At 39.3% G+C, this 15,474-nt stretch overlaps 1 protein-coding gene across 4 annotated transcripts in view; it reads right to left on the minus strand.

Moving 5' to 3' along the window:
* Window positions 1–15,474, minus strand: part of uvssa (UV-stimulated scaffold protein A) — a 160,479-nt gene that overhangs the window by 87,801 nt on the left and 57,204 nt on the right. For all 4 annotated transcript variants that reach the window (XM_086024187.1, XM_086024186.1, XM_086024185.1 and 1 more), the window contains 3 exons: window positions 13,259–13,726; window positions 1,583–1,692; window positions 181–309 (listed from right to left, as the gene is read on the minus strand). In XM_086024187.1, coding sequence (XP_085880313.1) covers window positions 181–309; window positions 1,583–1,692; window positions 13,259–13,726 — 707 coding nt within the window. The remainder of the gene's footprint in view (window positions 1–180; window positions 310–1,582; window positions 1,693–13,258; window positions 13,727–15,474) is intronic.

The raw sequence follows: 15,474 nt of genomic DNA on the forward strand, positions 1-15,474 counted from the left end.
GCAAAAAGTGGTCAAGTGCCCAGCTTCTGACTATCAGTGACCTCTTTTGTGTAAAAAGTATGAGTACCAGTAGAGCTTTAGCAAAGTAATTAATGTTTTATTCAAAATAAAATCCTTAATTCATCAATCAAAATCCCACTTTAAAACAACTTTCACAAAATGTATATAACGGTAACTCACCATTTTGTAAACTCCACTCTTAGAGTCAATGTTCAACTTGCTCAGTTTCATCAGAGAAGCTTCAAGGGAGCTTTTAAGATACAGTGCTCTTCTCAACAGATGCTGATTAGCACCAGACTTCGTGAAGACCTATGAACACACACAAACAAATTTGCTGCCCTTTGAAAGTACAATTGTAATCATCAGATTATTCCAGATAAAAATCACACTGATGCCCTCCAAATGAAACGGCCATTTTGTCACTTCTGTCGTTTGAAAATGACATCACACACCCTCAGGACTCGGATAACGACCAATCATAGCTAAGCTTCAGAAAACAGGTGAGCTGTTGCCTTCTTAGGTTTTAAGACTTTTTTCGTAGGGCTAGTTATCATCCCACACTCTTGAAATTTTGACATGTCATTACATGAGATACTATACCAATTTTTGCTTTTCCAGGTTGTAAGAGACAGCTGTACATGGACGTTAAGTGAACCCTACTAAACCATGCTCGTCACAGCTGTATTTTTGCAGAATGCAGTCGAGATGGGAGGACACTTTGGACGTGTGATACAGTACACTATAAAATTTTGCATTAAGCTCAGAAAGAACGCCACCTTTTTATGTCATCCTCCGACCCCGCTAAATTAGCAGGAAAGCGGGATTGAAATGTTATTTTCTTTTAAGACGCAACAACAGATATTTACAGTATACAAAAAAAAAAGTTAACAGTTATCAGTATTGTTATTGGTTTGCAGAAGCAGGATGTTATCGGAATCGGTGGGGCCTTTAATTCCCCAAAACACTGACCTGCATTTAAAACTTTGTATACATTTCTAAAATATTGTACACAGTCATTTCCAACAGTCTTTTGTCTTCATTCAATATCGTGCGTCTTGGCAGCACAGATTAAAGTCGTTAGTGAGTTAACGTTATTATTTTCATTTTTGTCCAATCAGATTTCAGCTTCCAGGTGTTGCTATATTGGCCTAAACTTCCCAGGGCCTTCAGACGGAGGATCTTGTTGCAGTCCCCGTACAATTGAAATAATGATTTTTTTTTTTTTTTTATGAATCCGAACCAATCAAATTTCTGATTCAGTATACGAGAAGCTGCATGACTGTACATTGTGAGGATAATTCGGACAACAATTCCAGCTGCCTGGCTTGGCGGTAAAGGATTTATTCGCCATGTTCACAGTGGCCACATAACTATGGAGATCTACATATCAACTCTGCGACTAAGAAGCAGTCGGAAAGTCATGGCCGCCAAGTGTATAGTATACAAAAAAAAAAGCTATTGGTTATCAGTATCAGTGTGAGAAAAAAAAAACAGTTATCATGCATCCCTACAGTAAATATTCACATAAATGACCAATGGTTAATTCATTTGTATGTGAGCGCTGCCTTCTGCATGTACAAACCTGAACCCAATGTCGCACAGCTGGTAGGTGCTTGGTTATTAGTAGTCTTTGTAGATCTAACAATGTGGAAACTACAGCTTCGTTATCCTCCGTCTCCTCTACATGAAGACCTGTGTCAAATTAAATAAAAATAGAAACTAACTATACAAATAAGAAAAACTTATTACCACTAGTACAAATGATGAAACAATACAAACAATTACATGCTAATCTATTTTTAATAAATATTTCAAACCAGAAACAATGGAAGTTGAACATACTGTATTGATATGATGATATTGATATGGTGTTTAGTTGACTGAGTCAGTGAACTATTACCATTATGTGCTATGCACAAGCTATTTATTCACCTTGGGTCCTTAGTTTAGTCATGCCTACCCATCCACCACACCACACCCACAAAATTATATATGAATGAAATATCAATTGGCACCTTGTGGCTGAAGCCAGACGGCTGCCATCTTACATTGCCTCTATTACTGACATCTGCTGTTATTTTTTTTTCACTGAAAACATTGTTTTCAGTGCGTTTTAGGCTGTGATCCCTTTATGGAGATGTCGCAAGAAGGGAGTGCCGTGTTGTTGGTTTTCACCACGATCTTTATTCAGCTTCAGTGCAATACATAACAAGTTCACGCTATTTCTCTAGCTCGTCACATACTTCCTGCTACGTCACAAGGACGTCTGAGAGTATGGTAGCCTAGAATAAACATTAAACAAATCTGACAACATCTTCATCATTTTTTTTTTTTTAACAGTCTTCAACAACCTCACATTTGTTTACTATTACACACTTAAGGAAACATCAGACATCCTTGGGGTAGACTGCCCTCCTTCTGAAGAAGGGATTATTCTGCCCTTAACTTCTTAGATGTTTTTTTTTTTTTAACCAGTAACAACATAAGTAATAAGCTGCTCTCTGAACACATGAACGTAAACATAATGGCCAACTGAACTTCAGTCCTGATACCTGAGAGGAAGTCTCACCTCCCGACCTCTCGCTGTCCTCTTCACGGGTCTCAGTGGAGTTGTCGGCTGAGTAGTAGACCCTTGCTCAGGAACTGGCGATGGTTGGAGTCATGTTTGGAGCAATGTCATGTTTGGAGAACTGGAGACTTGACGCGGCAAGACAGGTTCGGCTCCCGACTGTTGCAGTTGCTCCTCTGTGTTAGTAGTCTCCGGGACCGCCTGAATATGGCGCCTGTTACGATGCGACATCACCCCGTCGTCCGTATCGATCAAGTAGGATCTTGGCTCCGCTGACTTGTTGGTGACTTTAGCCAACGTCTTCCAATCTTTCTCCCCATCAAGCTTGACTCTGACGTCTTGTCCAGGAAGCAGCTCAGGGAGTGGGCAAGCTGAGTGTCGCCGGTTGTAGAAGAAACGATATTGCTCCTTTACAGTGGCATCCTTGGCGCTGACCATGGACCGGTCAACTAGGCATCGCAACAATGTCTCTTCCAGCACGGCAACTGTGGTACGGATTTGTCGTCCCATCATCAGTTTGGCTGGACTGGCACCAGTCGCGGCAATTGGTGTAGCACGATAACACACCAAGGCTAGACAGGGGTCCGGCTGTTTTAGAATACGTTTGGCTGTTTGAACTGCATCTTGAATCTTGGAACTCAGCTGATGTAAACTGTGTTGCATTATCACTAACCAGTTCTAGTGGAACGTCCTATCTCACAAACATGTTTTTCATCTTGCCAATAACTTGTCTACTCGTTATCGAAGTAAGGGAAGCAATTTCAATGTCTCTTGAATAATAGTCCACTACAACGAGAAAGCTTTTCTCATCCAGCTCACACAGGTCAGCTGCAATCCTTTGCCAAGGACCTGCAGGAAGGGGTGTTGTCACAAGTAGCTCCCTTTTCTGAGTTGTTTTGTGCTCAATGCAGAAGCTAAAGGATGTCATCTTAGTGATTTGAGCTCCTATACCTGGCCACCAAACTGTCGCTCTTGCACGCTCCCTACACTTAGTCAGCCCCTGATGTCCCTCGTGTAGTTGGTCTAGAACATCTGATCTGAGTCCTGTTGGGATCACAAGGTGATCTTGGTACAACACCAGACCATCAAGTTCTGACAGATGTGCCCTGACTGTGTGGAATCCCCGCAGGTGCGAGGACACCGCCAATCTATTCAGCCATCCATTCCTAATGTACATAATCCATTTTTTTAGTTCCGAATCTATTTGAGTAGCTCTACGTATTTCCTCAAGTTTCGCTGACTTGATGGGCTGGGTCTTTGCCACAACATTTACGTAGGCTTTAACATGGTTATCCATATCCAACTTGTCAACTTCCTTCATCGGGTGTCTTGATAAGGCATCTGCTACTGCCAGCTGTTTGCCAGGAACATGTTCAGCAATAACATTAAATCTCATGAGGCGCATCAACAATCTTTGGCACCGTATTAGAGCTTTGTCTAGATCATATGTATTTATCAGTGGCACTAAGGGCTTGTGGTCTGTTTGCAACCGAACATAACCCATGCCTTGTATATACCTGACAAAGCGTTCACAGGCCCAAACTGATGCCAAACACTCCTTCTCGATTTGCGCATACCTTTTCTCCGCATCGATGAGGGTACGGGAACAGAAGGCAATCGGCCGCAGCTCACCTTCATTTTCTTGTAGTAACACATCCCCCAGCCATAGCTGCTAGCGTCCGCGCTGACCACAGTCGGCCATCCTGCGTCATAGTAGCTTAGGGCGGGTGCTTTTCCAAGCATCGCTTTGACCGTGTCAAATGTGTGCTGTTGAGGTTCCTCCCAGATCCATGCACTCTCCTTTTTGAGCAGGCTGATAATTGGGTGCAAGTATTGTGGACAAGCCTGGTAGGAATTTCCCAACATCATTTATCAGCCCGAGTACCTGTTGAAGTTGCTCTACACTTTTGGGACTTAGCATTTTTGTTATGGCCTCCACCTTGCTAGTGTCCGGCTTCACACCATTCCGACTAATAATGTGTCCAAAGAACTGCAGCTCAGTCTTTCTGAAGTGACACTTTGCTCGGTTGACCTTGAGACCTGACACTTTTATAGTCTGTAACACTGCATCCAAGCGTCGGTTGTGTTCCTCCACACTCGATCCTAAGACTAGAATATTGTCCATGACAACGACTACTCCATCAAGGTCTTTCAGTAGAGTGCTCATCAATCGTTGAAAGATTTTCGGCGCTGACGTTATCCCAAATGGTAAGCGCTTGAAACAGAATTGGCCCATTGGGGTTAGAAATGTGGTTAATTTCCAGCAGCTAGGGTCTAAATGGATTTGCCAAAACCGGCTTGAGGCATCTAACGTAGAGAAAAGTTGAGCCCCAGCTAGCTTAGATGTTATGTCATCAATTGTTGGCAGGATGTAGCGCTCTCGCTTTACCCCCTTGTCCAAACGTTTTAAATCCACGCACACTCTGACTTCGTCTTTGTTGCGTTTTGGTGCTGAGACCATTGGCGCACACCAGTCAGTAGGTTCTGTGACCTCTGCGATTATTCCAAGGTTTAGCATGCGCTTTATCTCCTTTTCTACCAACGGCAGAAGGGGAAAAGGACCTCTATACAGTGTGCTGATGCTGTAAGGCACTGTGCATTGCTCGTTAATTCTATCCTTACAAGCTCGCAATTCAGCAGACCTATTTCTCCAAACACATCTTCTGTTTGATCAGTATTTATTTCATTGAGTCTTGAGACCAATCCCATTCGTTTTGCTACAGTCTTGCTTAACAAATTGCTAGCAAATGGTCCCTTAATGAAGTTATCCAATATTTGTATTTCTGCTTTTTGAACATAGTGGTGGCAATGGACTTCCCAACACATGTGACTTTCACCCCTGGACTGTACACGGTTGGCCTGGAACGTATCAGCTCTGGCTGGTTCAGTGACCTACTAAATGTTTTTTCAGCAATAACAGTGGTGTCAGGACCAGTGTAAATTTTTAAATCAGCTAGGTTTCCATTGACCTGCAGCACCACGTCCCATTCAGTGTCTGAAACTGGTTCATTTATTATTGTAGATTTTGTCTGATTCATTTCTCCCAAGAAAAGTCCGCCAATGAAAAATGACTCCTCATCAGTGTCCACTAAACTCTCTGCTTTGACCTCCTTTATTGTTTTGCTTCGGCACACTCCTGCAAAATGTCCCATATTGTTGCATTTCTTATTATAGGTAGGACAGTGCCTTTGCCATGGCTCCTTTTGCACGGTGAGCAGTTGTGTTTTGTGTCGCCACATTTTAGTCCTTGTGATTGCTGTGGCTTGTTTTGACTCCACGGTCTATCATGGCTCCTTCTTGTACTGTTATATTGTTTGCATCTCACCTATTCATCAGGCCACTCTCTTGCTTCACAATTTGCTGCTTGATTTGTTCATTTTGCCACGCCATTTGTTCCAGCGTTAAATCGGGCTCAAGCTGAAGTTTTTGTGACACCTCCTTGTCTTGTATTCCGATGACAATCCTGTCTCGAATCTGCTCACCCTTTGGATTTCCAAACACACAGTGTTGCGCAAGCTCGTACAGGCTCCGTACAAAAGCTTTCACTCTCTCCCCCGCAGTTCTTCGATGAAAACATGCGTGGTCGCCATTCTTATAATTTTTGCTCCGTCAGTTTTTTGCTCCGAAGTGATCCCACTTCTAACACCATCTCACGAGAAGGGAGTGTCGTGTTGTTGGTGTTCACCACAATCTTTATTCAGCTTCAGTGCAGCGACAACACATACATTCGCATTCTTCCTGATACGTCACAATGACATCTGAGAGTATGGTAGCCTAGAATAAACATTAAATCCTACATTTTGTACCTTATTTTCCGGACTATAAGTTACGTTTTTTTAATCATAGTTTGACTTATACTTTGGAGCGACTTATGTGTGAAATTATTAATACATTATTACCTGTATAACATTTCACATGTTATTTCAACCCACATAAAGAAACATAAAGATAAATCCTAAAAGCTATTAAAATGCATGAATAATTTAAATGGTTCAAATCAAATTTTGTGTTAAATAAGTAATTAAAATAGTATGATAAAAAGACAATTTGACTGTCTATCAATCCATCTATACAAAATAGTGTACTGTTCCGGCGCCGTGCCTGCATGCATGGTCTTTATCAGCCAGCCACACACACACACGCACGCACACGCACACACACACACACACACACACACACACACACACACACACACACACGCACACCCACACGGAGCGGATTAGCGGAGGAGGGAACAGAGATAATCACGACAGAATACAAAAATACTTTTGGAGACTTGGAAACACTCTACATGGTCGGCGATAAATAAAAGACTTATTTAATCGATCTACGACTGTTTTGGTGAGTTTAAAGGTATCTTACCATAACTTTCTTGTTGTGTGGATGTTAGCTAAATGTTACCATCGTAGCTCGGTTGAAATGATGTGTACTAAACAATTTTATTAATCTGATTTATATGGACACATTTATTTGCGTTACGCGACAGAGACAACTTGGATTCTGAGAGGGGGTGGTGGGGGGTTGAGTTATACTCCAGTGCGACTTGTATATATGTTTTTTGCCCCTTTACTATGCATTTTATGGCTAGTGCGACCTGTACTCCGGAGCGATGTATAGCCCGGAAAATACGGTAATAGGATTTTTTAAAATCCGCAAACCATTCGATTGCACAACATAATCATGACTATATAATCATAATTTGTTATTTTGATGTATTTACTGCATCAACCATGTATGATCAACCAAGATGAGAATGTAAAAGTAAATACAAAATTATTTTTCCTTCACATGGAATTTATTGTGCTTCCAACAGCACAGTATCTCCCAACGTCATTTAACGTAACGTCACGATGGTGGCGCGGCAGCTATATCAGTTTTTGCTCAAGTCAACGTTGGCTGACCGACAATACACCCACCAGGACATGGTGGACATCGGTTACAGACACAAACAAACTGCCTCGAGGGACTACCACACCAACCATAATATCCCAGACGAAATAGCGAGGCCACTGGGCTCACCGTGGATCATTATCAGTCCTGGGAGGCGACACAGGTAACGGCGGAGGGAAAGGAGAAGCGGGGCCACAGGTCGGGGTTCCTGCTAAAGCTACAAAACCACCCACACAAGCCACCTCTGACAAGTCTGTACCTCACAAACACCAGATGCATGGCCCACAAAATGGACGACTTGGAATTACAACTGTCGGGAAACCGCTACGTCAGAGACTGTTGTGTGCTCGTTATCAAAGAGACCTGGCTACCTAGCTGGACGCTCGCTGCACCGCGGAGATCGTACAGCAGACTCCAGTAAAAGCAGGGGTCGGGGGCTCTGTACCTACATGCATGAGTACTGGTGCAACAACAGCTTGGTCATAGAGAAGCACCGCTCCCCTGATATTGAATACATGTCTGTTAAATGTTGGCCTTATTTTCTCCCGAGAGAGCTAACAGTAGCAATCGTCACTGCTGTTTACATTCCCCTTGATGCTAACGCTAGCACGGCGCTCTCAGTACTATCAAATGCCATTAACAAACAGCTGCGGGCCCATCCTGAAGGCGTTCATATAGTGTCGGGAGACTTCAATAAGGCCAACTTAAAGACTGTAGTCCCATTTTTCACCAGCATGTGAAGTGCCCAACAAGAGGAGGAAACACTCTGGATCACGTGTACTCAAACATCAAGCACGGTTACAGAGCCATAACCCTACCCCACCTCGGCCAGTCAGACCATCTCCCCTTGCTGCTCACCCCTGCCTAAACCCCCTACAGACGCAGGTCCAGGCCCACCATAAAAACCATCAGGACCTCGCCTGAAACCGCTCTGGCCGAACTACGGGACTGCATCCAACAAAACAGACTGCGACCTCTTTGGGCATGAAGACCTGGAAACATACACAGCGACCGTAGTGGACTACGTCAGGTTCTACATGGAAACTGTCCGTGGACAAGACCATCCGGGATTTCTCAAAGCAAAAACCCTGGATGTGCAGCCAGGTCCGCTCAGTCCTCAAGGACCCGCGATACCGCCTTCAGGTCAGGCGACAGACCTCTGTAAAGTGCGGCTCGCGCTGACCTGAAGAAAGATATCAAACAAGCCAAAGCGGACCACAAGAGGAGGGTAAAGTCGCACTCTGCCAGGAATACACCACGGGAGATGTGGCAGGACCTACAGAGCATCACCAACTACAGAGGCTCTAATGTAGGGGACCTGAGTGTGTCTCTGCCAGAGGAAGTTAACTGCTTCTTTGCCTGCTTTGACTCACCTCAAACACCCCTCCCTGTTCCCCCAGCCCCCAACAATCCACCACTGCCGGTCAAGGAACACAATGTGAGGTGTGTGCTCCTGGCAGTGGACCCCAGGAAGGATGCTGGTCCGGACAGAGTTTGAGCAAGGTGCTCAAATTGTGTGCCCACCAGCTGTCACACGTCTTCTGCAGGATCTTCAACCTCTCCCTGGCCCAAGCAGTCATCCCCATCCTGTCTGAAATCCTCCACCATCATCCCAGTCCCCAAGAGGTCCCCAACATCCACCCTCAATGACTACCGCCCTGTTACCCTCACACCCATAATTATGAAGTGCTTGGAGGTCCAGAGGCTAACAACCTGATTTAAGGACAAAAACCTGGAGCTGAACACTGCAAAGACAAAGGAGATGGTCGATTTCAGGAGGAACAAGACCGAACCACCCCCCCTCTAAATCACAGTTGGGTTCTTGGGAGTCCAGATCTCTGATGACCTCTCCTGGACTCACAACATCACAGCAGCGTTTACATTTTCTAAAGGTCCTCAGGAAATACAACCTGGACAAGAAGCTGCTGCTGGCCTTCTACTACTCATAATTACATACTGTCTCTCCGCCTGGTACAGCAGCTGCACTGAAGCAGACAGAGTGAGGCTTCAGAGGACAGTCAAAGCAGTGCAGAGGATTATTGGCTGCCTTCTCCCCTCCCTGTCGGACATTTACATCACCCAGTGCCTGAGCAGAGCTCAGAACATCATCAAGGACAGCACACACCGTGGTTCTCAGCTCTTTGACTTGTTGCCCTCTGGCAGGCACTTCAGGTGCATCAAAGCACGAACAAACAGACTAAAAAACTGCTTCTACCCGAGAGCCATCAGCATGCTGAACCCTCACGCGTCTGCCTTTACCAAAAACAACTGTGAACTCACAATGAGCACCTTACCGATATTATCCCCAGAGCATTTATCTTGAACTGTACATAGCTCATTCTTATCTACTGCACATTTGCAGTGTTATTTTATTTTATTGTTGTTGTTTATCTGTTGCACTGAAGAGGGGAAGCAACCCAATCACGTTGTACTTTAAGTACAGTGACAATAAAGGTATTCATTCATTGAAAAAAAAACATTAAGTGTAGAGCTCTGCATCACCGCTACTACCCCCCCCCCCCCCCCGTCTCAGTCATCCAAGCACAAAGCACATACACATTCATGTGTTCATTAATTCAAAGACAGTTGAATTTAACCCATCCAGGATGGGAGCGCATAACCGCGTTTCTACCACTTAAGACGGGAGCGCTGTTGTGTGTTTCTCCCTTTAAAGCTGGGAGAGCGTACAAGTCATTTTCTTTTTTTAATCAAATTCTCTGTCTCTTAGCCAACGAAATACATCAGAATATACATGTGACGGTGCTGTGAGTTGTCGGTGGATATCCAGAATTTTTTCGAGGAGTAATGGAGGTACAGTCAACCGCGGGAGCGCTGATATAAGTCACGGCTGTGATATAGACGACACGCTCGTGGACTGTAAGTCGTGAAACCATCCAAACGTGGGATCAATAAAGGCATTCTTATCTTATCTTATGTATGGTTAAGATATACGTTCGTAGACAATGACAATTTCAACGTCTTTGTAAGAGAACACAGCCCGATAATTACCACTCAATTTTTTAAAATTAAAAATAGTGCTTCACTTGCATCTTTGATTAAAACAGTAAAGATTAATAAACTCGGGCCTGTGTGAAAGCCACATGTCTAAGCTCTCGAATTTTGGGGGAATTATGTTTCTATCTGCTACAGGGACTGAGATATTAATTATTTTGTAGGTGGCGAAAATGTCAGGTTTTCAAGGGTGACTCCAAAGACGACCGTATGGTTTTAGAGAGATTTCTCTCGAGGGGCTTCAGGCTTTAATGGGTTAATGAAAATTAGGAAACAATTCACTTTAATGCAGGTTTGCTTCAATACATTATTGCAAAACATTCCCTCCTCCTGTTCTTTTTTTTTTTAATGTATATTACTATAGCGAGAAGCGACTCAGCATTTTTGTTAATGAATGACATAAGGGCTGTAGCATGCTTAATGTTAACCTTGACAAAGATTCTCCAACATGGTGCACATTTTGAATTACCGTATTTTCTGGACTATAAGACGCGCCTTTGTATAAGCCGCATCCACTCTATTTTTAAAAAAATGAATGAAAAAAAAAAATACGCCGCACCTATGTTGAAAATGTTTGTATTTACTGTATTTACAGAACGACTGTGAATGTACATGTATGTACTAGAGATAGACGCTGCTTTTGCTTTTTTATGGGCCAATACCGCTTATTAGTAGACTAGGAGGCCGATAACCGATATTTGGAGCCGGTATTCATTTTCAGTAAAAACAAAAATATTGGCATCAAAATCTAAAGAAAATTTACTCTTAACTTTGTTGCAATGTCTTTAAAGTGAAAGTCAACGAAAATTGTTTTTATTTTTTTCAACAATATGTTCGATGCAAGCCCACTAGTTGAAACAGGGCATTCTGATAAATATTGCGTTTGTGGATAATTGTCAATCCACTCGTTTTTAGCCATCTCTGGGGGCGGCCATTTTGTCTTCTGTCGACTGAAAATGACATACCAACTGCTCACAACGACCAATCACGGCTCAGATTCAGAAAACAGGTCAGCCATGATTGGTCATAGTGAGCAGTTATTAATTAGGCCCGGCCGATAATCGGTCCATCCCTAGTATGTACCTCAATAGATTCTTTCTTAACAGTGCCTTTTAACCTGGCAGTAACTTTGCTGATCAAAACAGAACAGAACAAAAATAAAATAATAAAATAAATAAATAAAATAAACTGTATTTATTTATTTATCTTAATTTTCCTGTGTTTGAAATCACAAGTCACGTTAATCATCTTCACTGATCTTCTATGTTGAAAAAGTAGATATTTGCTACATTTACAGAACAATTTTGAACTGTATATGTACATGTATGTACCTGAACAGATTCCTTCCTAACAGTGCTTTTTAACACGGCAGTAGCTTTGCTGATTAAGACAGAACAGACTCATAGAAAATAAACAGTACTTATCGTCATTTCACTGCCCGCTGCCGCTCCAGTTTGTCTGTTAATGTCCCACCTTTTATTGTTCTACTACATACTACCTACGAGGGTTGTCACGATACCAAATTTCTGTTTCGATACCGATACCAATATGTATTGACACTTTTCAATACTTTTTGAAAACAGGTTAAACACTCAAATGTCAATATTTTCTTTATTTTAAAACAGACTTCGAGACCAATAACTTTAATAGCTTTCTCTACTGAATATATTGGCACTTGATCCATACAGATAAACTCTACAACTGCCCCGTTGAGCCTTTTAGCATCTTTGCTATCCTTTGGGTACTTCATATGCTGTTGAAAGACATCTTGGAGAGTAGGTTGCTTCTGAGTGAATGGTGTCACCCTCTCTGAGCCAGTAGCACTAGACCTCTGTTGTTGGTGGAGGGGGAAGGTACAGTATTTAAATTAACATGATCATTTTAATTTGAATATCATTTGTGTTTAGAAACTATACATTAAACATTTAATGGACATAACTAAGAAAATAATTGAGGCTCATTATATCATCTAGGATAGGATTAGATATTGTGGGCTAATAAAATGTTTGACAAAAAAACGTGAGTCAATATAATATTTAATTTATATAATGTTTATGCCTTAATTGGTTATTTAAGTATTTTAAGAACGTAATTACATTTCATTTGAGGTGTTCCGGGCATGTCCCACCGGCAGGAGACCCCGAGGACGACCCAGAACACGCTGGAGAGACTATGTCTCCCGGCTTGCCTGGGAACGCCTTGGGATCCTTCCGGAAGAGCTGGAGGATGTTGCTGGGGAGAGGGAAGTCTGGGCTTCCCTGCTGAAGCTGCTGCCTCCGCGACCCGACTTCGGATAAGCGGGAGATAATGGATGGATGGAATTACATTTTTAAAAATATATTTTATGTATTTATGAACCACGGACATGTTCACGGGTTGAAAGTGTCTTTTTGCCGTACCCAATAACTGGTGAGTTTTTTTGTTTTTTTTCAGACAATATTCTGCGACGGAATCAGCCGCCCTTTGCATTTTGAACATTAAATATTTTGTCTTTGTCGTGTATTCATGTGAATATAGCTTGAAAAGGATAAAAGGATTTGCAAATCATTGTTTGTTCTTTTTTTTTTCTTGGGAGGGGGGGGGAGCGGGGAATTACATTTTACACAACATCCCAACTTCATTGGAATTGCCATTTTTAGATTAAACTTACCGCATACCCAGTTATCTTCAAATCAGATAATATCTAACAGATATATGATTCTTTATGATTCTATCTTTCACACAGATGAATTCTTCAAAATGGAAGTGACATTTTCAATTATTGTGAAATTGAAAAATTGCACTTACCAGGACTAAGGTTCAAGTCCAGACAATATGAGCGAGAGATAAGGCCAGAGTTTCGAATAAACCAGTCTCCGTGAAGAGGGTCCTTCTCTTCTGCTTCACAGCTGCCCTTTTCCGCATATTTCATCTTATACCTTTGTTCTCCTTTTTTCTGGTTGTCACTCCTGTTTAGTTCTTCATTTTCGCACCTTTTCTGCTTCTTTTTCTTCATTTTTTTCTCATCCCGCTCTTCTCTTCTGTTGTAATTTTCTTTTGTCATCCTCTCTTTGCTTTCTTGTATCTTCTGTGGTATGTCATTCATTAAGTTTTTGCTACAGCAGGGATGTTCATCATCTGACAAACATCCAGTGGTTGTTTGTATGAGCAGGCAGCTGTTAGGTGCAAGGCTGTCGAGAAGGGGCAACTGAGGGAAAAGCAGCTTCAAACAGGAGTCCAATTCTGTCAGTGCCACCTCAATATCTGGGGAGGAATCTGTAAAAGAAGTAATATGAAAAAAATAAATAAATAAGCGGTTCGGATAATGTATGGATGGATCACTATATATATACATATATATATATATATATATATATATATATACATACGTATATATATATATATATATATATATATATACATATATATATACATATATATATACATATATATATACATATATATATATATACATACGTATATATATATATATATATATATATATATATATATATATATATATATATATATATATATATATATATATATACATATATATATATATATATATACATATATATATGCATACGTATATATATATATATACATATATATATATATATATATACATATATATATGCATACGTATATATATATATATATATATATATATATATATACATATATATATACATATACATATATATATATATATATATATATATATATATATATATATATATATATATATACGTATATATATATATATATATATATATATATATATATATATATATATATATACGTATATATATATATATATACATATATATATATATATACGTATATATATATATATATATATATACGTATATATACGTATATATATATATATATATATATATATATATACGTATATATACGTATATATATATATATATATACGTATATATATATACGTATATATACGTATATATATATATATATATACGTATATATATATATATACGTATATATATGTGTGTGTGTATATATGTGTATATATAAATATATGTATATAGGTACATATATGTGTATATATAAGTATATGTTTATGTTTATATGTATATATGTATATGTGTATACATATATATATATATATATATATATATATATACATATATATATATATATATATATATATATATACATATATATATACATATATATATATATATATATATACGTATATATATATATATATACATATATATATATATATACGTATATATATATATATATATATACGTATATATACGTATATATATATATATATATATATATATACGTATATATACGTATATATATATATATATATGTATATATATATATACGTATATATACGTATATATATATATATATATATATATATATATATATATATATATATATATATATATATATATATATATATATATATATATATATGTATATATATATATATATATATATGTATATATGTGTATATATATATATATATATATATGTATATATGTATATATATATATATATATATATATATATGTATACACATATACATATATACATATAAACATAAACATATACTTATATATACACATATATGTACCTATATACATATATTTATATATACACATATATACACACACACATATATATACACATATACACACACACACACACACACATATATACACATATACACACACACACACACATATAAATACATATATATGTATATACATATATATATATATATATATATATATATATATATATATATATATATATATACATATATATATGTGTAGAAGCACACAAGGCTAAACACATACAGGCACGCAGGTGCAAGCTAGCTCAGTTGACTCGCATGGGACATCATATTGAACAATAAATGGAGGATGATGCAAATGTTGACGCTGTGTTGTGTCGACTTTAGTGGCTTACACCAAGAATTTTTGGACCTTAAATCTGATTTGCAGAAATTAACGACTGAAGAGGAGTTT

Source organism: Filicampus tigris, chromosome 2 (genome assembly GCF_054856515.1).
Source record: "Filicampus tigris isolate MCC_2025a chromosome 2, RoL_Ftig_1.0, whole genome shotgun sequence".
Classification (NCBI taxonomy): domain Eukaryota; kingdom Metazoa; phylum Chordata; class Actinopteri; order Syngnathiformes; family Syngnathidae; genus Filicampus; species Filicampus tigris.